General features: G+C 38.2%; 1 protein-coding gene across 1 annotated transcript in view; it reads left to right on the top strand.

Moving 5' to 3' along the window:
* The window catches only part of WDR33 (WD repeat domain 33), a 66,501-nt gene that overhangs the window by 29,932 nt on the left and 10,051 nt on the right, over positions 1–26,518 (top strand). Inside the window, exons 8-17 of the mRNA XM_061462599.1 lie at positions 16,992–17,118; positions 17,689–17,843; positions 17,963–18,041; positions 18,451–18,561; positions 19,361–19,455; positions 19,682–19,690; positions 20,369–20,455; positions 20,704–20,843; positions 21,212–21,364; positions 21,739–22,767. Of these exons, the coding sequence (XP_061318583.1) occupies positions 16,992–17,118; positions 17,689–17,843; positions 17,963–18,041; positions 18,451–18,561; positions 19,361–19,455; positions 19,682–19,690; positions 20,369–20,455; positions 20,704–20,843; positions 21,212–21,364; positions 21,739–22,767 (1,985 nt within the window). The remainder of the gene's footprint in view (positions 1–16,991; positions 17,119–17,688; positions 17,844–17,962; positions 18,042–18,450; positions 18,562–19,360; positions 19,456–19,681; positions 19,691–20,368; positions 20,456–20,703; positions 20,844–21,211; positions 21,365–21,738; positions 22,768–26,518) is intronic.

The raw sequence follows: 26,518 nt of genomic DNA, 5'->3' as shown, positions 1-26,518 counted from the left end.
AGTGTGGAGTCTGTGTCAGTATGAAAACCCTCCAACTTAATAAATAAACAGCTTGTACAAGGATTGAGAAAAATATATTGGCAGTGTGAACAAGGAGATGAGAATTAGGTGGTGGAATCTAACCAAAGTTATGCCCTAGCATTGCGGAGATTAATCAGGGCAAGCTCAGTTGCTGTAGCAATAACTGATAGTTACTCTTCAGACCTAATGCTAACTCTGGGTTGCTTCAGTTGAGAGTATAATCAAGGAATATAACATGCTATATGCCTCTGGAAAAAGTGGGTGACTATATTAAGCGTGCAAACATGTTATCCAAGTACAGTGCCAGAACTTTCCAAGTGACTGATACTTATTTCACAGTGAAAATACAAACTGTCATTTAATTTTGCTACTTACAGATAAAGGCTTTTTGTGGAATACAACACTTTTCAAGGGAAGACATTTTTATTTTTACTGCTGAAAGTACATGTGTGCATTGTAGGTAAAGTAACTATCTTGGAAGTTTTATAAATTAAAAAAGACCTTGTAAAATGCTGACCTCTGTAAAATATGAGAATTAAAAAATGATTGGGCTGTTAAATGTCATGGCTTCAAAGAAGCACAACTGTAAGCATCAGAACTACAGGTAGTATATAGGAGAAAAGGATGACTTTTCCAAATATTTTTATCTTAAAAACATTTGCCCAGTTTAATAAGTTTGATATTTCTTCCATTGCAGACAGTTTGGATTACTGTTTGTTATTATTATGTCAGTGGAAGCATCTGGTATTTCTGTTTCTGCAAAACATTTGAGACATTGCAGAGTATGTAAAGTTCTGGCTTTTGCTGAACAATTTAAAGCACAGGTTAGTTATGTATCTTTTTTTTTAAATTCCAATAGTTGTCATATTGTGTATAAATTGATTTTGCTCCAGATAAGATACGTAGGTAGCGCTGTTCCAGATATAACTATAGGCACAAAAAGATGCGCTTGTGACACTACATTATCATTTTCTGGTATAGACAAGGCACGGATTGCAAATATCTTGCATATATTGTCTTTGAAGACAAAGTTAGCTATCGCTGGTTTTGACCATTAATAGAAAATGTGTGTGGACTTTTTAACTTATCAGAATAAGCTTTTAGAAGAACTTACAATGGCCATTTAGATACGAGCCTTGCCTGAGAAACAAAGTTCACTGTAACAGGGCTAGAATAGGTGCTTCTACCAAGTCCCCAAGATCTCAGAGAGTAAACTTAGGATTTCCATTCAAAAGAGATGAGGAATGTGTTCCCTTGGCTGCTTAAAATTGGTAAGAATAATACCAGTTAGTAAAAAGCAAACCCAGCTTCCTGGTGTGTGCTGGCAGATGCATATTCTAGCATATGTGCAATAGCTTTATTTTCTTTGCCTTTTCATTTAGAATGATGTAGCACGAAAATATTCTAAATGTTATCTTAAAACCTTAGTTTTTAACCTTCCATCACTTTAAAAATACTTCCAAAGAGTCGTAACAATTAGTAGCTTAACTGTAGCTATTCTAACTCTTAAAACAAGTTGAATTATTTGATGAAAATATGTAGCTCAAGATCCAGCCAATTATTACTATTATTATATATGATTAGGGGGAAAAAAGTCTAAATATTTATACAGACTTTTACATTTTAACTTATCTCCAGAGCTGCCTTCTTTCTGTCTTCTCCAGGATATATCCTGTGCCGCTTTATTTGTCTATAAGTGCTAAGATTTAAGGAAGGAGTGCCTCTGATAAATATTTGCCATCTTGACATTAAGAATTTGCATTGCAAGACTAACACCCTTCCTTGCTTAAAACAAGGCTGAATGCTCCTTGAGAACTCTTCTTCATCAGTGGTTAAGGTTCTTCCTGGCTTCATAAATAATTAGTACACTTAAGGTTTAGAAAAATCTGAGTACCTTCTTTAAATTCAATGAAGAACTGATTCCCCCTCAGCCACCCTCAACTTTCCATGGGAGAAACTTGACCTGGGATGGGGCAGAGATTTTTAGATGAAAGTAGAACATTTTTCTTTGACCAGAGAATTTTCATTATTTTTTTTACATTTGGAGATACATAGCACAAATTGATGTGTAAATGGTACTCACAGGTAAGTAATTCGCCACTTAAGTTCAAGTCTAATGGGAGTCCCCAGAAGTTTGAGTTCAGACTCATTTGATGTTCCAGGTATGTTGCCATTAGAAATATAACTAGTATAGTAAAGTTAACAGTGCTAAAAAGGAAAATGTTTTTGTTTAGTTCAGCAGGAAACACATTAAAAATGCCATTTGGGGGGGGGGGGAGATGTTTGGGTTTTGTTTTGATTTTCATTTGGTTTTGGTGTTTGCTTTGCTTTTTTGTTTGCTTGGGATTGTTTTTTGTTTTTAAGCTGTTTTCTTACCAGTGCAGTAGAAGAATGTGAGCTTTGCTTAATCTTAGTATTGTGCAGTCTCTGTCCTTGAAGGTTTTCAAAATAAAACTGGTTAAACTCATGAGAAACCAGCTTTGACCTAATGACTTTGAGCAGGAGGTTAAACTTCTATTTGAGAGGACTTCTGAGGTTCCTTCCCTCTGACTTGTCCTGTGTTCTTTTGATACTGAATTTCCCTGTTATGCCAAAGGGGAAACAAAGGAACAATGAATCCTAGTAGTTAAATGTTCAGTTGCCTTTAGGTGTACACCAGCAAGTATGACATAAGGAACTGACCCTTCAAAAGACTATCGAAAATCAGTGTTCTGGGGTTTTATTTAGTTGGTTTTCTTCCAGCTTTTAACATGCTGGAGGTAATGCACACCATTCTGTTTGGGTTAGAAAGATTTCTTAATGTTTAATGGAACTTTTTCCAGACATAAATGTTTGGCCGTTCCATAGTGACTAATAGTTTGTTCAACTTAATCATCACTGAAGTTTAAATACTTAATCAGAATCCTCCTACAAGCAGTGAAAATTTGTTATAAATAAGATGGAAAATGTGATAGTATGCTGTCAGTGTCTTCAAAGCTCCTGATTATGTAGTGAAGTAAAGAGGTACTTCTATATATAGATATGTATCCATTTGTTATACATGCATATATAATTTCAGTCAGTGTCTGTAAGTATACAGCATTTATAATGTTACCAAGTGGCACATTTATGGACTTCATATTAGCTTGCTGCTTTCTTACTTGTTTCAGAATTATGCAATCCTGAATTAGATTGTGCAGGTAGTGTTGTAAAGCTTTAAAGCACATGCACAATAAAAATAGGTTCAAAGTGTTTGCTTTAAAAAGTAATACAGGTAACTTATACTCCTTAAAGTGAAGCAGCCTGGCTTTGTCCACCTACTTTGTCATTACTGTTCCTGAAGATGTGTTTCCCTAGATCATGTTTCTAAGTTTTCCAAAGGAGCCATAAGTAGGCCTGATGTGTTTGCAAACATCAGCCTTTATGTCTAAATGAAATGGGTGTTAAAGAATACTTGGGTTTTATACCAAACAAAAACTGATCTACCTAGTGTATTTCGTTGTTCATGCCTACACCTATCCCAAGTGTTGACTGACCATTATGTCAGTAATAATTTCCAAGTTAAGGTATAATAACAGAAGACTGCACAATACTAAATATAATTTTGAGACTAAAATTATTAAAAAAAAAAAGAGATGCTTTGTCTTGAAAGATGCTCTCTTTCAAGCACTTGAAAAGTCCAAACCAGGTTTGTGGTGGTGTTTCTGCTACAGATGAATTTAGTGTCTTAAATCTGTAGATAAAATTCCCCTTTCTGAATTGTAACTAATCAGTAGCAAGGAACTAGTGCACATGGAAAATACTATGGACAGTGTCAAGCACACTTGTATATAGCATAGTTACAAGCTCTAAAAACTGTTAGCAAGATGTCCCTTTTTCTAGAGGTTGACCAGGTCTGCAGCTTGTTACGGTGCAGTGTTACTGCTTGCTGTTTGTGCCTGCTTAGGAAGAATCCTGCCTGTTCTTTATGCCTACCTTCTGCTCTTTCTTGCCCATGCATAATTTGTAGGCAGAAATGAAGTTTTAAATTGGACCAGCTGATAGAGTTAGACAAAAAGGTTTTGTTTTGTTTGCTTTGGGTTCATGTGTTTGTTTGGGGGTTGTGTGTGTGTGTGTGGTTGGCTTTTTGTGTTTTGGGTTTTTTTGTGTGTTTTTTTTTTGTTTGCTTGTTTTTTTATTTAATTTTTAAAATTTTTTGTCCTTTTTTTTTTTTTTGAAAGGCTATACAAACCTGTCTTAGGAACACACAAACTTGCTTATTTTAGGTCAGATGATCTAGTTGGATAATCAGATGTCTTTTCCCTACAGATCTCACTTTATGCTCTTACATCCTCAAACAGCAATGACACTTTGTTGCTTCCCTAGCAGAAACTCCTTTTACTTAATGATTGTATATTGGGGTTTTCTCTTTGGCAATACATACATTCACAAAATAATTATTCTCTTGGGTAGTTTGCTAAATCTAGTGATTAGGGATATCAATACTGTTGATGAATATGTATTTCTGTGGATTGCCATTCTCCTTTTGGAAGTCCCTGGTCTCCAGAAACTCACATATATGGTGTGAAGACTAGGAACATGAAAAGCGAAATTCACCCAAGACAATTCTTTCCTTAAATCGGTTTATACTCTGCAGTTGTATTCTGGAGATCTTTAGGCAAAGGTAGGTTCTCTCTCACACTATTCCCAGCCTATCAGGAGTATCCCTTGCTTCCAAGGGAATGGAGAAAAAGTCCGATCATTCCAATCACCTACATAAGCGCATTAGATTTGTCATTCCTCTAGTATGTGTTGCATTTGCAGTTTCAAACAGGGCTCTTATGCAATGAGGAATTGTACTGCTAGGATTAAACGTCACAGTTTCTGTGCTCACATTATAAAACTGGAACGGTGGAGGCTTTAAATAGCAGGTGCAATCCTGCCAGCCTTTTTTTTGTTGAGATGCAACTGCTGCTTCCTGTCTGAAAAAAACATCTTGCTTGCTCAGGGGGTTCTTCACATGCTGCCTGCTTCTCACCCACTTTGCCATTTTCTTTTCCTTGTGTGACAGAATTATTTTCAAGGAATATAGTCTTTCTCCCTCAGAATACTTACTTAACTATGTATGTTTCGGTCTACAATTTCATCATGAGGATGTCTGTTCCTATTAAGTCTGGATGGAAATAACTGGCATGAAAAAAAAACTGTGTTTCGCGCAATGGTTGAAGCTGCATTAGTTTTTGCAGGAGTCTGTCCTATCGGGTACAATCTCTGCAACATCTGTAGCAAGCCATAGCACTTAAATTCAGAGATTTATTGCACAGTAATTATTTGCTAGAAATACTAGAAGCTATTTTTAACCCATTGTGCTATATTTTATTGACCAAATTAATAACTAATTAATAACTAATACAGTGTTGATATTTGAGTAAGGTTTTTTGCAAGATGTTAAAATGCAAGTAAGGAATAGGTATGGGACAAGTTTTCTTGAAGAATACTTAGAAGCAGCAGTATCACAAATTATCTAACACAAGTTAGCAGCGGTATATGAAAAAGAACAGTATGGGGAACTTTAATTAGCATTTCACTTGACTTAATTTGAAGTGCCATGGTAAAAATCTTAGAAGTAATGTTGCATTTGCTAGACCTGAAGAGCATTAGAATATTTTTCCTGAAGGGTCTGCTCTACAGTTCTTGCACAGAAAGGAGCACTTGAGCTTAGGAGTGAAAAGCAAATTAATTTTTCAGTCTATTACAGTCCATAGCTCATTGATGCCAGTTACTGTGAATTGAACATCTCCATGGTAGCAGCTGGTAACCCTGCTGATTTAGGTAATGTGTTTTACTAACCAGATGTTGTGTGATAATTCTAGTTCACATCAGTCTGAATAAACTTCCTCCTAGTGAAAGGTGGAAAATCACACCCATGTTCTAGAGAATCCCTCACAAAAATAAAATTAAGATTTCATAAAACTGTGTGATAGATAAATGAGGATTTTGTTTAAAAACTACTGTAACTTTTGTAAAGGTTCACATGTTTGTATTTGATAGCAGGAATAATGGGTTTTGCTGCTTATTTTGCCATCAAATGTATGTCATGCATTCTGCATTCACTGTAGACATCGTGTAAAAGAACTTAAACCGCCTAGTGTTTCCTGTGCAAATGTGTTGATACAGAGGCACAACCAACCTCATAGATGTGCTATCCTGAAATTAGGATACTGCTGATGGAGTAATGACTAATTAATAGACAAATGACTGGCCAGTCTCCAGTAGATGAAGAATCTGTTATTCTTAAAGCCAGGTGGTTCTCAGCCTGCTGTGCCTTTTTCTACAATGTAGTGCTTGTGTTGCAGTTGATCACGTTCACGACACGTTGACGCTTGTAAAACTGCATCTTGTAGCAACAGATAATTCACAAAGGGCTATGTATTCCAACAATAGAGACTAGTCTAATGAAGGTGTATTCTTTGTACTAAAAAAATAACTGTATTTTAACTGGCACTGAAAATAAACTGTTGACATGGGATTATACCTGTTAAAGCTTCCTTTTTTCTTTTGGTTAAATTTTAAGGTTAAAAATGAACTTTGCTCCCTGATACAAGGTTGTGGTATTAACAAAAATCTTAAATATACATTCGGCAGAACTGGTATCTTGCATCACTTTGCCAACAGATCTATTTTTGTGGATTACTTCAGTAGCAGTGGCATGCTCTTGCATAGGCTTTTCTGAAATAGCAGTTGTGCCACCTTCTTTCATAAAAGTCATCTGGGTTTGATCTCTGCTTCTGTTAGTATTTGAATGAGAGTATTTGTGCAAGTGAAGAGACTTCACTACCCCCTTCTCCCCCCAGTCACTGATTCAGTTTACCAGCTATTTTACAGATTTTCTAAGGTCCAGCTTCCTAGAAGAGAATTCCTGCAGTTTTTCATTCCTCAGCTTAGCTATTTCTGCACAGCTCAAGCAGCACTGTAAAAGGTGTTTTATTTGACGAACACATTATAGTTACACTCGGGGATCAGGATAGTAATCTTATTGGTGATGACTTCTCTCACTGTTTATGTGCGTAACGTACTTACTTTGTTCTTCCTGTTATTTTGCAAACATACCATTTTCCCAAAAGCACTGCTGTTTAGCTTCTCTCTGCTATCCCTGTAGTTTCATATATGGACCCAAGGTCATTGTTCTTATGTGGACTGGCTTGTACATTTTGGAGACTGAGAAGATACTTTATATTTCCTTTTCTTTTTTGGTGTAAGACCAAAAGCTTTAAAAGCTGCTACAGAAAAAGACCAAGAGAAACGTAAAGATTCCTAAGGGAAGAGCTTCTGTCTGAACGCCATCTGCCCAATAAACACTGGTTTTCTTTTGCCTTTTAAATTGATTACCTAGTTAGAATTTTTTCGTAGTGCTTTGAGGCCAAATTTTGTACACAGTTGTAGGTGTTTGAAATGCATGACTGGAGTTTAGCAAAGATCTTTTATGGTGGTGATTTCGTGTAACAAATACTCCAAAAGGCAGGAAGAAAATCCCATAGGTAAATGGTTTATATTTTCAGCTTTTATTTCCAGAATGCTAATAATTAAAATCTCTGGACATTCTCTGTCTTGGATTCTTATTTGGCTTTTTTTTTTGTATTTTCTAGATTTTTGCATAAACTTCTAAAGAAGCTTTTTTCAAACTTTATTGTAGAGTTCAGAAAGTATTTTAAACTTCTTTTTTTTTTTTTTCCTCTGGCAGTGTAAGGTTTTTGTCAAACAGTTTCTATCCTTTAAATGGAAAATTGAACAGGTTTCATTTTGAAATGTTAGACAGTGTTTCTGGTGCTAGCATGGAGGGGTGTGTGATAACATCCAGGAGTTATTACTTCAGAGCAGATGTGGCATTTGAATTGAGTATTTTTTGCTTCTAAGGAGAAAAATTTCCTGTTCTAATCAACATTTTTTCCATGAAAGGTACAATTAATTAATGAGCGTGTACGCCGCAGTTAGCGTTGCAATGTGCTCTTAGGATACGTGCCTGCAAACCTCCACATGATTATTTGATGCTGCTTTTGGGACTTTATAACATACTACTGAGTGCAGTTACCTGTAGATTCAAATGCAAAGTCAGTCATAGACTGCATTACAGAGGTAAACACGGCATTTAAATGCCAGTACAGTATCATACCTTGTCTGATTTCTTTTATACTTCTTTGAAGTCAGCAGTGAAAATATGTAACTGGTAGTCATTTCAAGGACTACAGGGGTCAAATAAGTGTTCAGTCTATCCATAGTACGATGTGGTGTGGTCTGTTTAATTTTTGTATCCTCTGTTCTCATCTTGAAAGAGCAGTCCCATAATATATTGTCAGAGGAAACCCCTCTGCCATAACCAACCATGTTGTGTTTATGTGTTCTCCATGTTTTTCCCCCCTGGTTTTGATATATCTGAGTCATTTAAGTATTTGGATTGTTTTATCCCATTGCTCCCTGTTGACATCTCTCCCTTTCTTTGTTAGGTTTTATTGCATGAAATCCCTAGTAAATTTTCAACACCATCTTTTTCCCTGTCTCTCTGTTGGATAGATGTCAAGGAAGAGCTTTACTATTTCTTCCATTTATGTACTTGTGGAGTTTAAAATGATACATGGGGATGCATGATATTTTAGAGAGCTGCATGGATATTTATGCAGCCACATTCTACAAAACACTTCCTTAATTGAGACCTATTTTTAGAATTGAAACAGAAATACAAAGTATTTGGGTACCTCTACTTAAATAGGAACTTCAATATTAGCTTTAAATCTGAAAGGAAACAAAATTCTTACATTGCAGAATTAGTAGGTAAGGTGGACTCAGGAATTATCAGGAATGTGGACTCAGTTCACAGGTGTGGTGGTGCTGATAGAATAAAGCAGAGGAAAAGAAGAGAAAATAAGAGCACTGATGGTGAAGGAATTTGAAATAAGATGTGATAAAACATTCCTTGTTTCTGTCTCTCACCTGAGCTCATCTTTTCTCTGCTGCTTGATGAATATGTCAATGGAACATATTATCTCTCCAGAGCCTTGGGTGACATGGTTTAGTATCATGGCAGGGGGGTTGGAACTAGAAGATCTTAAGGTCTTTTCCAACCCTAACTGTTCTATGATTCTATTTCTGTAGCACTATTTAAATCACTGTTTTGCTCCTGCATTTTAATTACATTTTTGCACTGTTTCTTGTTTTGTTTTTGTTTGGTTGTTTTAATTCTGGTGTGTTTCTTCTCATTAGCCCAGATATCACCACTAGATTAGACACGTTCATAAGCCACCATATGATAATTACATGCTGAGTTTTGGGGTTTCTTTGCTTTGTTTTAGTTCATGGTACTCTGCTCATTGTGTGTGTGTTTCTGTCCTCCTAATTTACAGACCTTTCTTATTTCAGTGGCTTGAAAATTGTTCCTTTGTGTTTGATATGAAAGTTCTCCTGTCTGTTCCACTTCATCTCTGTGTAGAAACAGTAGTGCTTTGTAGTTTAGGCCAATGTTACGTACTCTGCTTTCTGCCAGCAGTTTAGTTCAGTAGACCTTCTGCTTCCTAGCGTACTCAGTCTTGGTGGTATTAGAAAATGCAGAGTACATTTGAAATGGCCTCTGCATTTAAAATGCAGAGTATTTTGTAAAATGGCAATTGTAAAATGCAGGGTCCATGTATAAAGACAAATTCAGTGGCCTCTGTCTGCATCTCCCTTCTTTATCACTTACACTTGCTAATCGTCTGGATTTTTGGCTGACACAAACCTTTTCCTAGAGTCTATACAAGGTTTGATAATCTCTCTGTTGTTCCCTCACCCCACCCCTGGGCCAGCTGCTCCTCCCTTATACTGAGAGGAGGTGCTCATGCAGTATTTGCCTTAGAACCAAAGAAAATAGTTTTCCTAACTTCAGTGTACCTAAACTCATTATTTCCTCGCTTAACATGATAATGGTCTCATACTGTGGGGTGTTCTGTATTGGTAACCTGGCCATCAAAAGTAGCTTATGTGGCTTTTTTGGTTGGCAAGAAGGGAAACAGTTTTCCTGTAAACTTGCTGCTCCTTGAAGTGAGAGGCTGGCTGGACAAGTGGTGTTCCGTGACTGGCCAGATGAACATGGCTGTCTCTAAAAGTAATTTACTTGTCTGGTAGAGAAGAGAGTTGACAGTGCTTCACCTGTCAATGGGATGTAAAAAAAGTGGGATCCTGCTCTGTAGTCTCAATCGTAAAAACATATTGAAAACAATTCTTCCAATGAAGGAATATCAGATTGACAGATTTTGGTAGTCCTTCTGTTTTAGGCATGTTTATTAGAAGGTTCTGGGTTCACTTTGGAGTGAGGGTATATCAAATTATATGAAAGTAAAAGACTTCTTATAACTTTTTTTTCTGGAATCCATACTTCTTTTTTCCTAGGGTTTTAGTAGCTTGCTGAGAGTGGTGTCTGCTCATGTGGCCAGATAGTGTTTTGAAACTTGGATTAACCTCTGAACTAGGTGTTTGGACTATGCTTTTCTCCTGCAACAGCCATAATCACCAGCAGAACTTTAATGAACATCCAGCAGGATGTTCAAGGAAATAAGTGCTGAAAATTATTAGTGATGGTTACTCTTAGCTTTTTTAGAACTATTTGTTCTCTTCCTGAGTTGGGAACAAAGTATTCAATTTACAGCCTTGACTGAAATTGCAGTCAGAACACAGAGCTGGTAGTAAGTTCTGTCCACTGACCCTTCCTTTTCCCTTCTCTCACTAAATTGTCATGCTGAAATTTAGGATGCACCAGGGTCTCTTAATTAGTTTCAAGTTAATTTAAAAATGTATCTAATACTGTGATTCTGCCAGTTTTGATGGTACAGGCTGTGAGCAGACTCCAAAACACTTGTATAGTTTCTGTTTGGAGGACTTGACTGGGAACACTATGATGTGAAAGCTCACACTTTCCCGGGATGCTCTCTGTTTTGTTATGCTGCCCAGCAAACTGATTCTGTGCCCAGATATAAAGCTCCAAATCTATGGGAACTGCAGACTAATGATTGCCAAAACCATTCTGTTTCTCATCTTTAAAGTTCATATCTTTTCTTCCCTTGAAGGACCACCAGTTGTTCTATTTCTGGGCATGGCTACACTGTCCCCTTTTCTGTATGGCATTATGTAGTACTTGCCATGCATGTTAGATGAGAGATCAGTCTAGTCTGATAGCTTAAGACAGTAAACACTCATTAGAGGCACTGCAAGATCTTTCAGATCCATTGACTAGTATTAAATGCTTGAAGGTGCCAGAAAACAAGCAATAGTAAATTGTGCGATATTTTCCCTCTGAGAGTGGGGTTTTGTCTCTTTTTCAGCTGTTTGTTACAAGGAATGAGAATTTTTCTCATGGTTGCTGTTCATTTTTAATGTTTCTTGTACAACATTTGTTTTTAATATCATTAAATGTAAATATCGTTGTAAATAAATATTTTCTATTGACGAAAAGCAAGTGTGTTGCTGCTTTCAAAGTAGGCTGGTTAATTTTGGGGCAGAAAAGAACATCTGGTCCCAGCTACTTGACAAATAGTGTAACCAGCAAAAAAATAAAGGATGATTTTCTGCCTTTTGCAGTTTAAAAAAGCCCTCTTCATTTTCTGATGAATACCTGCAAATGAGTTATAAGTAATAGGGCATGAGAATTTTAATAGATAACTGAGTCTGAGGGCAAAGTAGAATCCAGTCTGCTTTTCATAAGTAATTTAACTCCAACTGTGATGAAAACCTGCCTTTGTCCTTCAATTCAGCTGCCATTATTGCTAAGCACTAATATATATATTGAATTAGAAGGTGTTGAACAGTTTTTTAATGTGGTGTGTCTTCTCCTTTCATACTTCCTGCCCTACTTTTAACTCTCGTTTCTCTTCAGCTAGCTCTGAGCTTCCTGGTGGCTTTCTGTTTAAGGTTAATAACGACTTCTTGATGACTAATGCACTAAGCATTATGCTGCATTTTAAAGCATTGCCACATAGGTGAACTGGGTGACAGATTTAATGTTATATATAGGGGGGTTTCTTTTTAAGTGCATAAAAGTGCACTTAAAATTAGAAAATCTGGATATTAAGCAAAATTCGAGAAAATTGTTATATTTTTAGAGGCTAAAGTAACTTTGATAATTATCTGTGCTCAATCTAGGTAATAACTATGTCTTATGATTAGAAATTGTGAAACATGCGTACTGAATTGATTTTGTCGTATAGTTCTCACTTCTAAGAGAATGTCAAACAGCTCTTTGCTTGCTGCAGACGCTGGTCTCATTACTGTGCTGTTGCACAACCTACTGTCAAACTTGGTTTCTATCTAGATGTTTTAAGCGTATACAGGAAACAACCTGATTGGGTGTAGGTAGTGCTAATGCTCAAAAATACCTTCAGGAGTTAGGGACAACCAAATCTAAAAGGAAATGTATCTCTATAGTGTTTGTAGGCTCTAGCATGAACATGCTTAATGGTTGAAACCAAAAAAGACCTGGTACCACAAATCTGAAGCAGTAGACATTTTCAGTGTGTAACTTCTGTTTCTGTTCAAAGCAGTGCATTTCAGCTGTGGAAGCTGCTCAGCATTTTACCTTCAATTCACTGAAGAATCTAAACATTCACTTTAACATACAAGTAGTCCCATTAGCTACAAACTGAACCCTGTATGATCCAGGTCCCACATACACTTGGGACACAGCTGCATTTCTTGCCCTTGCTATAAACCCATACAGAAGGTACTGTCATTGAATTTCAACCGATGTAAAGAATTCAGACCACTACATGCCATTACTGATAATTACATGTACCATAACATTTGTGTCATGATTCTTTGCTATTGTGCAAGCTGTGCAAGCCCACAAGTAGCATTAAGTTTAAACTTGGTTTTGTTGTTTGGTTTTTTTTTTTTCTAGTGTTTCAGGATTTTTTGGAGTTCAGACTATTCACTGAGTGGGATACGCTCAGTTAGGACTAGCACATACAAATTCTAAAGGGAACATTTTGGGGGTTGATTACCTGTTACAGGTAATGTTGGGAAAACTCATTTCCCCTCACCTGTAATTTCAAAAACTAATCTCATGAGTGTGTACTGATTATTATGGTTTTTTTTAAACCTTCTGATTTCACAGATGAGAAAAAAAAAATCCCTGTCCTGATAGAAAAGCTTTTGTCTGTGAAGAAAACTTATTATAGAACTGTAAGAAAGAATCCCTATACATAGATTAAAGCTCTAGCAGTCTCTCTAGATACTGTGTTTAATAAACTAACAGCTACAGAAAGACTGTGGGCAAATAAAGGGAAAAAAATGTGAGATTATGGGACCAAGGTCTGGAAGTATGGTGGGAGGCACTGTTCTTAATCCACTGAAGACTGAAAGGGCCTTTTCCCTTAATTCCTTATTCACCAGTCTCCCCCATTATGCTCATAAGAAAAAGCATACTGTGTATCTGAAGGTGGAGGGTTTCTGTGGTATTCATTCCTGGAGCAGGGAATAGGAAGTGAATAGGACAGATTTCAAGAGGAGCAGAGTTCACATACTGTACTGCATGGGGCAAAGAGCACTGAATTAATGCAGTTAAAATACATTCTTAGTGTTAGCTTGATTGCTGTTGTCAAAACAGTAGCTAGGGTCTTGTGGGTATGAGGTATTCAGTTCCTAAGTGAGCTTTATGTAGAAGCGAGGAATTGCTAGGGGAATGGGTGACTGTCAGATAACATTTTAAAAGCTTTCTCTAAAAACAGAATGGGCAGATTAATTCAATTTGCCCAGTAGGCTGGAAGCAACTAATAAAGTCTAAGAGGATTATGGAGAAAACTCGAGTATCTTCCTGCTCACATGCTTGTTTTCCATTATCTTTGACTTGCAGGTGTCTGTGTTCCCCTCACCCCACCTTCTTTTTGGGGGTGGAAAGTCATAGCTTGGACAGTAGTAGGACCTGATGTCTCTGCAGATCCTTTGGAAATAGTCCGCTACAAAGGGCCTGCTCTTCTGAGAGGTGTTCTGTTATTTTGGAGATAAAGATTACAGGAAGGTGAACATTACTGTGTGCTGATGAACAGGCTTCAAGTCTGACCAATGCAAGTAGAGGATATCCAGTTCTATTTACTCCCCACTTAAAACAGCATAAGAGAACCACGTGTCTTTAAAAGAACAAAACAAATCCAAACAAATAGAATAGCCTTTAGAAAGGGTCATTCCTAGGGGAAAGGATATAATAGAAAAAAAAATAGCTATAGCAGTAAAGCTGATATATCTGTAATTGATAGTTTATACACAGTTGCATTATAAAATATCTCTATATAGAGAGAGAAAATATACAGGTATACAGTCTAGATATAATCTAGACTGTAATAAAAAGGGAGTGATCCAAAACAACTTTTTTACACCAACTACTACATTCAGTAAGTCATATATGCAGAAATCAGGGGAGAGGAGGAAATCAAGTCCTTAATTTACATGTGCTTTTCCAGGCTTGCGATGTACTGGATTTGAACTAATAGTATTACCCATAATCTTATTATAGCTTGTTACGCTATAACGAGTGTTATGCTATCAGTGTTTTAATTAATGGGGTTGTGACTACAGTCACAAAATGTATTACGACATTTTGACTACAGCTCAAAAATGTATATGAAAAGTATTATTAGAGAAATACTTTTGCATCTGAACTTTTAAGAGAATCTACATATGCTTGTTTTTATTTTCTGTGGGGTTTTGTAAAAATGAGAAAATACTTTTTTATGCTTGGACAGTAACTCATGATTTTAAACAAGTTCAGTTTATGAAGAGTCTTTACCTTCAGTCCTTTGTCTCAGTTTATAGGCCTTTCATTTCCATGTCTTCTAACCACTCACACATTTCAATTTGTTTATCCATAAAGACAGGAGACGTTGTAATATCTGTGCATTTTACAGATGGGCTCAGGGGCAGAAAGAGTGCACGTGTTGTTCAGAGAGGAATCCCCATCCCGGCTCTCCTAGGTCAGAGAGACATACATGCAACTATTGAAGTTACTGAGCAAAAGCTGTTTACAATCAACAAATAAGGAATGTAAACTACAGAGATTTGCATTAATTAAGGTTTGCTGAGTGTGATGCTTGGTGACAGGGGTTCTGTACCACAGAAGAGTCCAATTCCCAGGTCTCAGCCTAGAACTAAAAACTGAAAATAAGTACAAAGGAAAATCTACCAGGCTGCATTTTCTCTGGAGTTCTGTTTTAAATACATTTTCTGCATTATCTGTCTCATTACAAATAATAGTACATACGACTGTCGGCAGAAAGAAGGGAAGCAACAGACAGTGTCAGTTGCTCCAATTTGAAAAAGAAAAAATAAGGATGAAGAAAGAAATTAAGAGGTCTGATGAGATGATGCTGTTCAGTTCTCTTCTGACTTAGTCCCTTGGGAATAGTTTATTTGAAGCATATTTGTTGTAGAAGGGTTCGGTTTCTCTTGAGAAAGCTTTACTGCATTAGGAACCTGTAGCTAAGTGTGTATGATGATCCCGTTTAGTTCAGAACCTCTCTTTGAGGGCAAGGTAGATCACTGTGATTAGATTACAAAGGAGGGCCCCAGTTTTGCCCCCTATTATCACAGTCTGGAGCACACTGTTTGAAAGATTGGTCTCTGCAGGCAATGCCACTTAGCTATCTTTATAATGATTATGTTTTTAAATACATTAGGCTGCTTCTGAACCCTATAGTCGATTTCAGTGTGCTTACGATGGTCAGAAGCCTGCTGAATAAATTCTTAATGATTTATCTTCTCTGGTTTCAAGTTCTGAGTCTTTTAAGCCTGCTGTCTTTTATGACCTTTCAGCTTTGTGGTCTAGGCCTAGTGCATAGTGACTATCAAACCTGGCTTCTGACCAGCTGATTAGTCTGGTGCTGTCCCATCACTCACTCCCTTTTGAGGACTTTAAAAGCACGGGGCTTCAGTTGCTCTGTTCACCAGTATGGCTCTGACCTTGAACTGGATTGCCCCTTCTGAGCCTTTTTTCCCTCAGGGTACATATTTAGGCTGGTTTAACTCAGGTCTTGGAAGAAACCCTAACCCTTACTTTAATGGGAAATCTTTGTCTTTCAGGGAACATGCTACCATTTTTCCATACCATTTTATAACTTCAGTGCCTTTATGTTGCAGACAGCGCTTCCTTTCCCATCTTGCTTTTTTCTTTAGTTTCTGCGTGCTGCCTCATTTCCTGGTATTAACTGTTGTCTTTCCCTTAAAGTGGGCTGGCATGGAGAGAGATCAGAGAAATAAATTAATGCTTGGTATTTCTTCTCTAAATCCCTATAGTTCAGCTCAGAAACCTTGTTTTGTTGTGTAGCAGGAGTAGGCATTTCTTCTTGCAGATCTTACGTCATATGAGCAGCAGTGATTCTCTGTCAAGGTCAGTCAGTCTGTTTAAAGTGAAATGATATCACTGGGGTGATCCTTAACTCTTGAGCATTAGAAAAACCTGAATCCCTCTGACCTGATAAGAGGTTGTATTTCATAAGATATCTTTTCATCATATGCTAATTTAGTTTTCAGATCCATAATGTCATTTCTTTGTTTACGGACAGGACAGCAAAAGCGTACTGATAGGACAGGAATAAATGTGTTTGCTTTTGATTTCTGCAACATTTCACAGATAGGGAAGTGCCACAGTGGTTCTTTCCCTTTCCGATTCCATACAAACTTTTTATCAGGGTTATGTTTAAAACACTGTAATAATACAGGGCCAAAGCCTAAAGAAAAGTACCAGTTTGAGCAGAAACTTCTTAGAGAGTTTTGATGTTGTTGAAGTGAGCTTTGTTTGAGGATGTAATCCAAGGAGAAGGTGGTCCCAGTGATTAGTGGGAAGGCACCTAAATCAAAGGAGATTTTATTTAGTTTGCTTGGGTTTTGTGACCTGTGCTCTGTGATGGTCTTCATTCAGTTTTACATCACAGTTACAAAGTGTGTACCCTTTCATTTTTCAGCATCTGAAATCTCAAAATGAACAATTTTTATCTCCTTAACAGGACATGGAGCAGATGTGAAATGTGTTGACTGGCATCCTACAAAGGGATTAGTTGTATCAGGAAGTAAAGATAGCCAACAGCCCATTAAGTTCTGGGATCCAAAGACTGGCCAGAGCCTTGCCACACTGTAAGTTCTTGCCCACAGATCTTGATTTGCTGAAACACAAGCTAATTTCATAAAGCTTTTTCATTCCTTTCTTAGCTTCTTGTCTTGCATCTTTTCATCTGTACCTGATTGCTTCAAATATGAAGCTCGTGCTTTAGCTCTGCCAGAAAATCTAGAGGTTAGATGAAGACAAGTCTACACTTGGAAAATTGTGACTTTAATATGGAATATGAATTTAAATTTCCTTTGTCCTTCTCTGTAGGCCTCTTGCTCACACAGTTCTCATTTGAAAGCAAACCTGAGATATGGAAACACAAATGAGATGTTTCATCTGGCTGATAAAAATTTCTTACGCTGCATGGGAAACATGCACAGTAACTGAACACTGTCACGATGGGCACTACCAGTTGCTCTGAAGTATCCAAGAACAGGATTGAGGCATAGGGCCTTTGCACAGAAAGCCACAGTATTCTGGATTAGTAGCTTGAACTACTTTGCTATTGATCAGAATATTTGGGACTGGTAAATTATCAGGGTTTTAGTGTGTCTGAGAAATCAGTATCGGGACAAACAGTCTATCTCTGCTTGCAGGCATGCTCATAAAAACACAGTGATGGAGGTGAAACTGAATCTGAATGGCAACTGGCTGCTAACAGCTTCTCGTGATCATCTCTGTAAGCTCTTTGATATTCGTAATCTGAAAGAAGAACTTCAGGTCTTCAGAGGTCATAAAAAGGAGGCCACAGGTCAGAATTTGTTATATTCTGTGGATTTGGATTAAAAATTAAAGTTTTTGAGATCCTGATTTCCATTCATTAGAAATCCTGTGTTGTACTGTCTGATTGTGGTTTACTTTGTATTTCAGCTGTGGCCTGGCATCCTGTTCATGAGGGGCTGTTTGCCAGTGGAGGATCTGATGGTTCTTTGTTATTCTGGCATGTTGGGTATGTGGCATTTTCATCAGCATGTTAGATAGGTATTGGTCAGATGTGCTTCACTGATGAAGTTTTCCTGTGCAGATGTGTTTTTAAAGGACACAGTTGCTTGAACGGAAAATAGCTTTTTGTTGAGAGGGTGATGAATGGTTCAAAATCCTGGTTTCTTAGAGCTTGTTCTGAGATATTATAATTATTTTGTTTCTAAATGTACAGTTAAAATCCCTTCGTTACTGAGCTCCTTATTGAGAACAATTGAGAATGTTCAATTCACCCAATAGAAAAAAAACAGGCTTATGTTTAGCTTATGTTTAGCTTAGTTGCTTATGGGACAGAGGAGCAACTGAATAGCAAAAGGTTTGTATTGTGGCAGATATTCACCAGTGTCATGACTGATTTGTTTATTAATACACTTCAGGGTTGAGAAGGAGGTTGGTGGAATGGAAATGGCCCATGAGGGAATGATCTGGAGTCTGGCGTGGCATCCCCTTGGACACATTCTTTGTTCAGGCTCAAATGATCACACGAGGTATTCTCAAGTATTTAAAGTAAAAGATCTAAGGGAATGTATATACATTAGAAAGGTGCATGGCATCAGTGAACAAAGAATAGATGGGGATGATTCTGGTCATGTGCAAAGCAGAGACACAAACTTACCTGAATGGAAAGGCACTGACTTTTTACACTGAAAGGAGTGTCTTACGTCTTTCTTTCATCTAAGGAAGCCTTAAAAATACTAGGATTTGGGTTTTATGAGAGCTTTGAAGTCTCCTGAAGAAATTCTTAAGAAAGAATTGTTGTAGTTTCTTGCTAAAGAAATATTCTTAACCTCCACAGCGTTTTTTTCCTGCAGATCATCTGCTGGCCATGTCTGTCTTTTCACATTGCAAGCATGTTTGGAGGCACAAAATACATGCGTTTAGGTTGAACATGCTGTAAACATGGAGTGTTCTATAAGTGGAGTAAATTTTTCTATGTGGATGTGTGTATTGACAAGTTTAGCTGTGTGTAAGGATGTATTTGAATTGAGTGAGAAGTTTTTTGAATGGACTAGAAATATATCTGTCTGTTCAGGGTCTGATGCTGATGCTTTATCCTTATACTCCTTATATTTTGAAGTATCTTCTGAAATGTAACTATAATTGAGTATGATAATTCTGGGGTTTTATTTTTGCTTTGAACCTCACACCTAACGTTCAGATCTAGCACTGCACTTGATCTAGTAAGAGTTGAATCCTTATATAATCAAGATAGCACACTATAAAAGTTAAAGAACTAATTACATTAATCGGACCCTTATTTGAGATCATATAACTTCCTTTTGACAGCAAGTTCTGGACTAGAAATCGGCCTGGAGATAAGATGCGAGATCGTTACAACTTGAATTTGCTGCCTGGGATGTCGGAAGATGGCGTGGAATATGGTAAGGCAATTTCACTTAATATGGAAGGAAGAGGGTTGGGCTCAGGAAACAAGCCTTGGTCGTTAGCTGACACTAGAGTGCAGCCTCTAGGTAAGGTGATGAAATAGTATTATAGCATTGGTGACAACCTAGGCAAAGATACTTTTTCATTGAGACGACCATGATTTTACTCTCCATGTTATCGGTGATCACCATTCCAACAGTGAGTTTTCATTTGTTTCTGCAGCTCCAGGAGGTAAGACCTGCTCTGTGAATCACAGGAACAAGGTTTGGCTCGCTCTCGGGCAGTATCTCCAGTACCCTTTTCTTCTTGAAACCTTCATGTGACTTCAAGACTTCCACAGTCCTGAATGACAGCAGGAAAATCTTTCAAATTATTGAACTTGACTAAAATCTTAGCACTTTCTTAAGGTTTTATCTTGGGAATTTTAGGCTGCTCAGGGCCTACAATTGTTAAGATAATGGTAATTTGCTGTATGGCATGCCTCAGCAACCTTTTCATCTCTGGGGTTGCATCTGCTTCTTCAGATTTGGGATGATCTGCTCTTTTGTGTTTGGGAATGTTAATTGAAATGCAGCACTTTAATACAATTTAAGTTTTAAAATATATAGATTTGTTCTAACAAGAATGGGTATGGGTTATTATTGCCTTTCCTGAGGAAATGCATAGTACTATATATGGTACCATACGTATAACTTTCCTGAAAGAATACAGTTTCTGACCTTTCGGAATGTATTTTCGAATCTGAATTTGCAGTTCTTTTAATATCCTGTAATTTGGGTATGGAATTAAAGTGACCCACCAGTTGTGAAATATGTCATGATACCAATGGTAAAAGCACATGAGAATCTCAAGGGATAAAATGATAATGTGAAGGAAACTGTTCCAAGTATAAATGTTGTTTTTCTCTAGATGATCTGGAACCCAACAGCCTAGCAGTTATTCCTGGGATGGGAATACCTGAACAATTGAAAATAGCCATGGAGCAAGAGCAGATGGGTAAGTAGTAGCCATGGGGAAGCATTTTCCTGAGCAATCCAAACACTGTGACTTCTTTGATTCTTTTCTATATTTTGATGCCACAGATGTTTGTTTTTTTTTCCCTAAGTTCTGCATTGTGCCTATTTCCCATGTAAAGGAGGAAGAGTCGAAAACCTCGTGGTCTTTTTTGCGAAATAAGCTATAGAGTAACAGTGTTTCTCTGTAAACCTGCATTGCTCTGACTGTTTGTCTCTCTGGTGCTGAAGGGAAAGATGATTCCAATGATATTGAAATGACAATCCCAGGACTGGACTGGGGAATGGAAGAGGTAATGCAAAAGGACCAAAAGAAGGTGCCACAGAAAAAAGTGCCCTATGCAAAACCAATACCAGCACAGTTTCAGCAGGTAAGCACCTGATATACAGTGACCAGAAGAACAACTTGTTACTTTTCCAACTTCAGAAAGTGTGTGACTGTTGAATTGCTTTGGATTTTCAGAACCAGCTCTTTGGTATCAAAACCCATTGCAAAATAATTTACCACAGTAGTTAATTTCATTACTATTTAAGCATAAAATATTTGGTTACATCCTTATATCTTGTAACTGTACCTGGAAAATAGTATGTTACAAGATATGGAAGTTTTATTCAGTATTGTTTTTAGCTTCTGTATATCCACCTTACACAGCATTCCAGCATATCCTTTCCTAATGCAGCAGTATATCACATACACGTTGCTCCACAGAATTCATCTTGTGTTTACTCTTCTTTATAGGCATGGATGCAGAATAAAGTTCCTCTGCCTCCCCCACCTGAGCCATTGAATGATAGAAAGGAAGATATTAAGCTGGAGGAGAAAAAGAAGACACAGGCAGAGATTGAACAGGAAATGGCAGCACTTCAGTACACAAACCCGCAACTCTTGGAGGTACGTATGTAAAGACAGATATTAGCAGATTTGTTTGAGCAAGTGGTCTGTGTGAAATGTTTGGACCTCAACCTTAAAATTAGCATCTTATTTTTGTCTTCACCTTTTAACACCCCCCCCCAAAAACCCACAAACCAACCAACTAAGCATCTAATTGGACTTAATGCATGATGCTTTGACACCTTCAGTGAGGCTCCCACATTTCAGTTAACTCATACCAATGTATGGATCTCTGCAGTTGTACTGCTGTTAATGGAGAGAAAAGCACTAAACCTTTTTAAACTCCTGAGAAACGAGAGCATTGCTTCTGATATTTAGTTGTTACATATACTTCTGTGCTTGGCTTATTATCTGAGTGTCTCTTCTTTGGGCAGCAATTGAAGATTGAGAGACTTGCACAGAAGCAAGCTGAACAAGTGCAGCCACCACCTCCAGGAGGCTCTCTTCACGGACCCCAGCCTTTTCCAGGCCAAGGCCCAATGTCACAGATGCCTCAAGGATTTCAGCAGCCTCTTCCTCAGCAGATGCAAATGAATATGCCTCAGATGGGACCTCCTGGTCCACAAGGACAGTTCAGACCTCCGGGACCCCAAGGGCAAATGGGACCTCAGGGTCCTCCATTACACCAAGGAGCTGGAGGTCCACAAGGGTTCATGGGACCACAGGGACCTCAGGGGCCTCCACAAGGAATGCCACGGCCTCAGGATTTACATGGACATCAAGGAATGCAGAGACATCCAGGTCCTCATGGGCCAATGGGACCTCCAGGCCCACAGGGCAGTGCTGGCCCACAAGGCCACTTGGGACCACAGGGTCTGCCTGGGTCTCAGACTCATTTAGGACCACAGGGTCCACCTGGCCCACAAGGTCACTTGGGTCCTCAAGGTCCTCCCGGTGGTCAAGGAATGCAAGGGCCACCTGGTCCCCGTGGAATGCAAGGACCTCTTCCTCATGGCATGCAAGGAGCTCCAGGATCTCAAGGGATGCAAGGCCCTATATCTCAAGGGCCTTTGATGGGACTTAATCCAAGAGGGATGCAGGGTCCACCAGGACCCAGAGATAACCAGGGACCTACTCCACAAGGGATGATGATGGGTCATCCGCAAGAAATGAGAGGTCCTCATATGCAAAGTGGTTTACTAGGACATGGTCCCCAGGAGATGAGAGGTCTCCAGGGGCCCCCACCTCAAGGTACAATGTTAGGACCACCGCAAGAATTGCGTGGGCCACAAGGCCAGCAGGGACCTCCACAAGGCTCTTTAGTAGGGCCTCAAGGAAACATCCAAGGACCTCAGGGACAACCAAACCCTTCAAGGGGGCCGCACCCTTCCCAGGGGCCTCTGCCTTTCCAGCAGCAGAAAACACCTCTGTTGGGTGATGGGCCTCGTCCCCCATTTAATCAGGTATGTATCACAAGGTCTGTATAATGAGAGTGTTAAGAATGTAGGAATTATAATGTCATGCAGTAGAAATGCAAAGTAAGTGCTGAGAGGCTGAAGGTTTGGTATGCTTGCCAAAAGTGAGGCCTCAGGAAAACTTAAATGCTATTGAAAAGAGTTATGTAGCTTGGAAACAGCAGAGGTAACTGTAGAAAAGGGATTATTGAAAGCACTGGTATTGAAATCAGTCTGCTATGAAAATATGTAACTCCAGTTGTTTTAATTTGAAGACACTGAACTGTTAATGGGGAGTTTCCTGGGGAGCAGGTAAGCACTCATAAGAGTGGTATCTAAGAAAACTGAAACTTTTATGTATTAATCAAAGCAAGTTACTATCATCTCACAGTTGTCCCAGGGTTAGATAACCCAAACCATGGGAGGAATTTACCATAGATGCTGGCACATCTATAATCTGCTTGGGTCTGGTTGAATTTACCAGTTCAGACTGTGTGCACAGGAACACAGTTTCAGTACCCACATCCACCCAGCTTCCTGCCTTGATATGGAAATACTTTACCTACCTTTGTACTTTGTGGAGCACAAGTTAAGAGATTGGTGGTGTACACCGAGAATTTATTACTGCACCATTTGCCAAGAAGCACGAGGAGGAGGACAGGTACCAAACAGGTTTGTCTGCTGTTCCCATGCTGCACTGCCTTGGCATTCAGCTCCAGGAGGATTCACCAGCTCAGCTGGGCGATATACTTGTGCGTAGCTGACCTGGAATACTCGATATTGATGCTTTCAGACTCACCAATTAATTCTGCAGAAATCAAGTCAGGTTTTGACTAAGTATGGTTCAGTACCAGGTACAACCTGCTCTGCCTTTTTCAGCATCCTTCATAACAGGCTTTTCCATCTTCTGATCTACCACAGATAATGCAGAGCTTTCTGTATTTATTAGCTCTTTCAAGTTCCTGTTTGTATGGCACTAATCCTGTACTTAAAATTTCTGTTAACTCTCTTCAGCTTCAAGGTTAATTTTGAAGGTGATGTTTGGAAAATGAAAGTCTGTTCATTCAATTTTATGAAAGTGGGGTTTTCTTCACTCTTTCAGACTTGCACTCAGTAGTTTGTAGTTAAAGCTTTAGGCAGGTATACCTGTAGTTCTTAGTGTGTACTCTGGTACCAATCACAGTGAGTGATGACATACTGAAATGAGCTTTAACTCAGTGATACCATTTCAGATTGAAGTGGACTAGCCTGCAAATTGTGGTTTTATGTGACTATTTTTTTTCCTTGTGGAGGGAATTACTGCTCATGTTCACAAGTCTGTTAATGTGATGCTGTTGCTGAGATTTCAAATGAGAGTTGGTTCCATAACCGTCTAACTTAAATCAGAATAATGTTTTCCATTGCTATCCCAGGGAGACAAACTTTTCTTCACTGAGAATAATTACCAAGCTTGTGTGTGGATAAATGTTTGGGTGTGTTTGCATATATATGGGGGCTGGCCTTACCTGACCCTGCTGTTAACACTCTGGTCAGAATTCAGTAAGTAGCTTTTGATAGGTGACTGCTTATTTTCAATGAATGCTGCTATCTTGAGGTCTTTTACAGGTACTAAAAAAAGGCAAAGGTGGGTTTGACCATTTTTCCTTCCTTGTGCTGCTTTAGTATGATGTCTTTTAAAACGGAGCAGATTTTAAAATTCACCATCTCAGCTTTTGCTCCAGCTTGCTTCTTTGTAATATGAATATAAGAAAAGTTCCTATTTAAAAAGGCCCTGTCTGTGTTTTTTTTAAATAATAGGCTTTAGCTTGGGTTTTGTTCGGAATTTCAAATTTATCTTCTGTAACCTTGTACAAATCACTTGCCTTCCTTTTCAGTAGCAGAAGCCTATGAATATCTATCTGCTTTATCAATGGCTTGTACCTCTATATGGCTTTGTGAAGGTTAATCTCCATGTAAGATACTACTATGACCTGCATCTGCTGTACTTGGGAAAGCAGAGGTTTACTGCAGAGTGTGTGGGCAAGATATACATCTCTTCCTGAACATGAGATCTGCTACCTTCTGCAAATGTGAAACAGGGTAGAGAGCTGTTTATGGGAAGGAAATGAGATGTGATTGTTAAAGTCTTGTTCTGGAAATAGGCCTGTTGATACTAAAATGCAGATAGATAAATAGAATATTCCCAAGATAGCAGTAGTGCTTTGGAGCACTTCTATTACTAATTTAGCTTTGATCTTCTCATTCCTTTTAGATAGATGTGCAGAATGACTTGTCATTCACTGGTTAAGTGAGGTATAGATACTCCAGGCCTTGTCTCTTGTCCACATAGGCACAAACTTTAGGAGCTTGGGCAGGATTTCAGAAGAAATGCAATTTTTTTCTTAAGGGTGAATACAAAGGATTCTTTCCCCCTTCAGTGCAATCATAAACGAGCTGTGCCATTTGCATATATAGGGCAGATAGGCTGGTAATGTGGAGCAGTTGCATTCTGCAGCAGCTTATGAGTTATGCAGAACCTGAAAGGCTTGTGGAAATGCAGTACTACAGCTTTGGCTTCCTGTCTTGTCAAAGCACAATTTGTTGCTTTGTTTGGAATAGAGGTTTTTGTTAAACACTGAGGAAACTCATTCAGTGAGTGCCAAAAACTGGTGCTTTGGTTAAACACCAGTGGTGTAAATTTAAGAAGTTCATTAAAGCTTATTATTGTAAGTGTATGCTAAATATATGAGAAATCTTGGAACTCCAGCAAGGTTTTAGTCAAGAACAGCAGAAGCATTGTGTAGAGCTGGATCTTACCTAGTAAGGGGATTTATTTGTTCTGGACTCAAGTCAACATTCAGTCATTAGTAAAGTGGGTTTGGTGGTTGTGTTGTTGTGTTGGAGATTTTTTAATAGGCGTTGGAACAGGCCTTTTATTATGATTTTTTTTTCCAAATCCCTTATGATATTACTCAATGCAAGTACACTACAAAACTATGATGTTTGTAGTATATATTTGTGTGCTTTTTGTTGTTGTGCACTCGACTGCAGTTGAATATGGGTTTAATTGAACACCCATCTTTCAAAATATGATGGGAAAAATACATGAAGTAAGTTACTGCTTCTTTGTAAAGAGAAAGAAAAAGGTAGTGTTTATAAAAAATAAATGTAGAGCATGAAAATTACTTAACTTTGATTCATGGAGAGCTTAAGCAGTGTAATCACAAGTACAATGACAGTGAATGGAGTAGAGAAGTTTAAGTATTTACAAACTACCTACAGTCTGGAGAGATTTTTAGAAGCCGATATGAAAGCCAAGCATAAATCTTTTCAAATTAGACATGTGTGGGGAAAAAATAGTCTGTGTTCAGGGTTTTCTGGTATGGGTTTGGGGGGATTTTATTTTTTGGTGATGCCAACATAAAAAAGGTTTTGTGCAGCCATCTTGCAGGTCTCAAGTCTGTCCTGTTCACAGTGGTACGTTTTTGTTGTTGGATCTCATTGCTACAGTGTAAATTACATAGTTCCAGTTGAGTACAAACCCCAGATGATGACTTTTTGTCTGGCCTTTGCTATTTAAAGGCAGAATCGGACAGTTCAACCGTACTGTTTCCTGGCCAATGTTGTCATAGTGGGCCCAGTGTAAAAGTGGTACCTGTAGAAATCTTTCATGGGTTTGTGACAGTGAATTTAAAGATTATTATTTTATCCTTTGAAATTCACAAAAGAAGAGAGAAAATAACAAAATACTTACACATACTTAATTTTTCCTTTGGGATCA

This window comes from Pezoporus flaviventris, unplaced genomic scaffold (assembly GCF_033815535.1).
Source record: "Pezoporus flaviventris isolate CSIRO_AGI_PZ_B2104156 unplaced genomic scaffold, CSIRO_AGI_Pfla_v1 ptg000001l, whole genome shotgun sequence".
Taxonomy (NCBI): domain Eukaryota; kingdom Metazoa; phylum Chordata; class Aves; order Psittaciformes; family Psittacidae; genus Pezoporus; species Pezoporus flaviventris.
The sequence above is the reverse complement of the archived record's forward strand: the minus strand, read 5'-3'. Positions and strand labels throughout refer to the sequence as shown.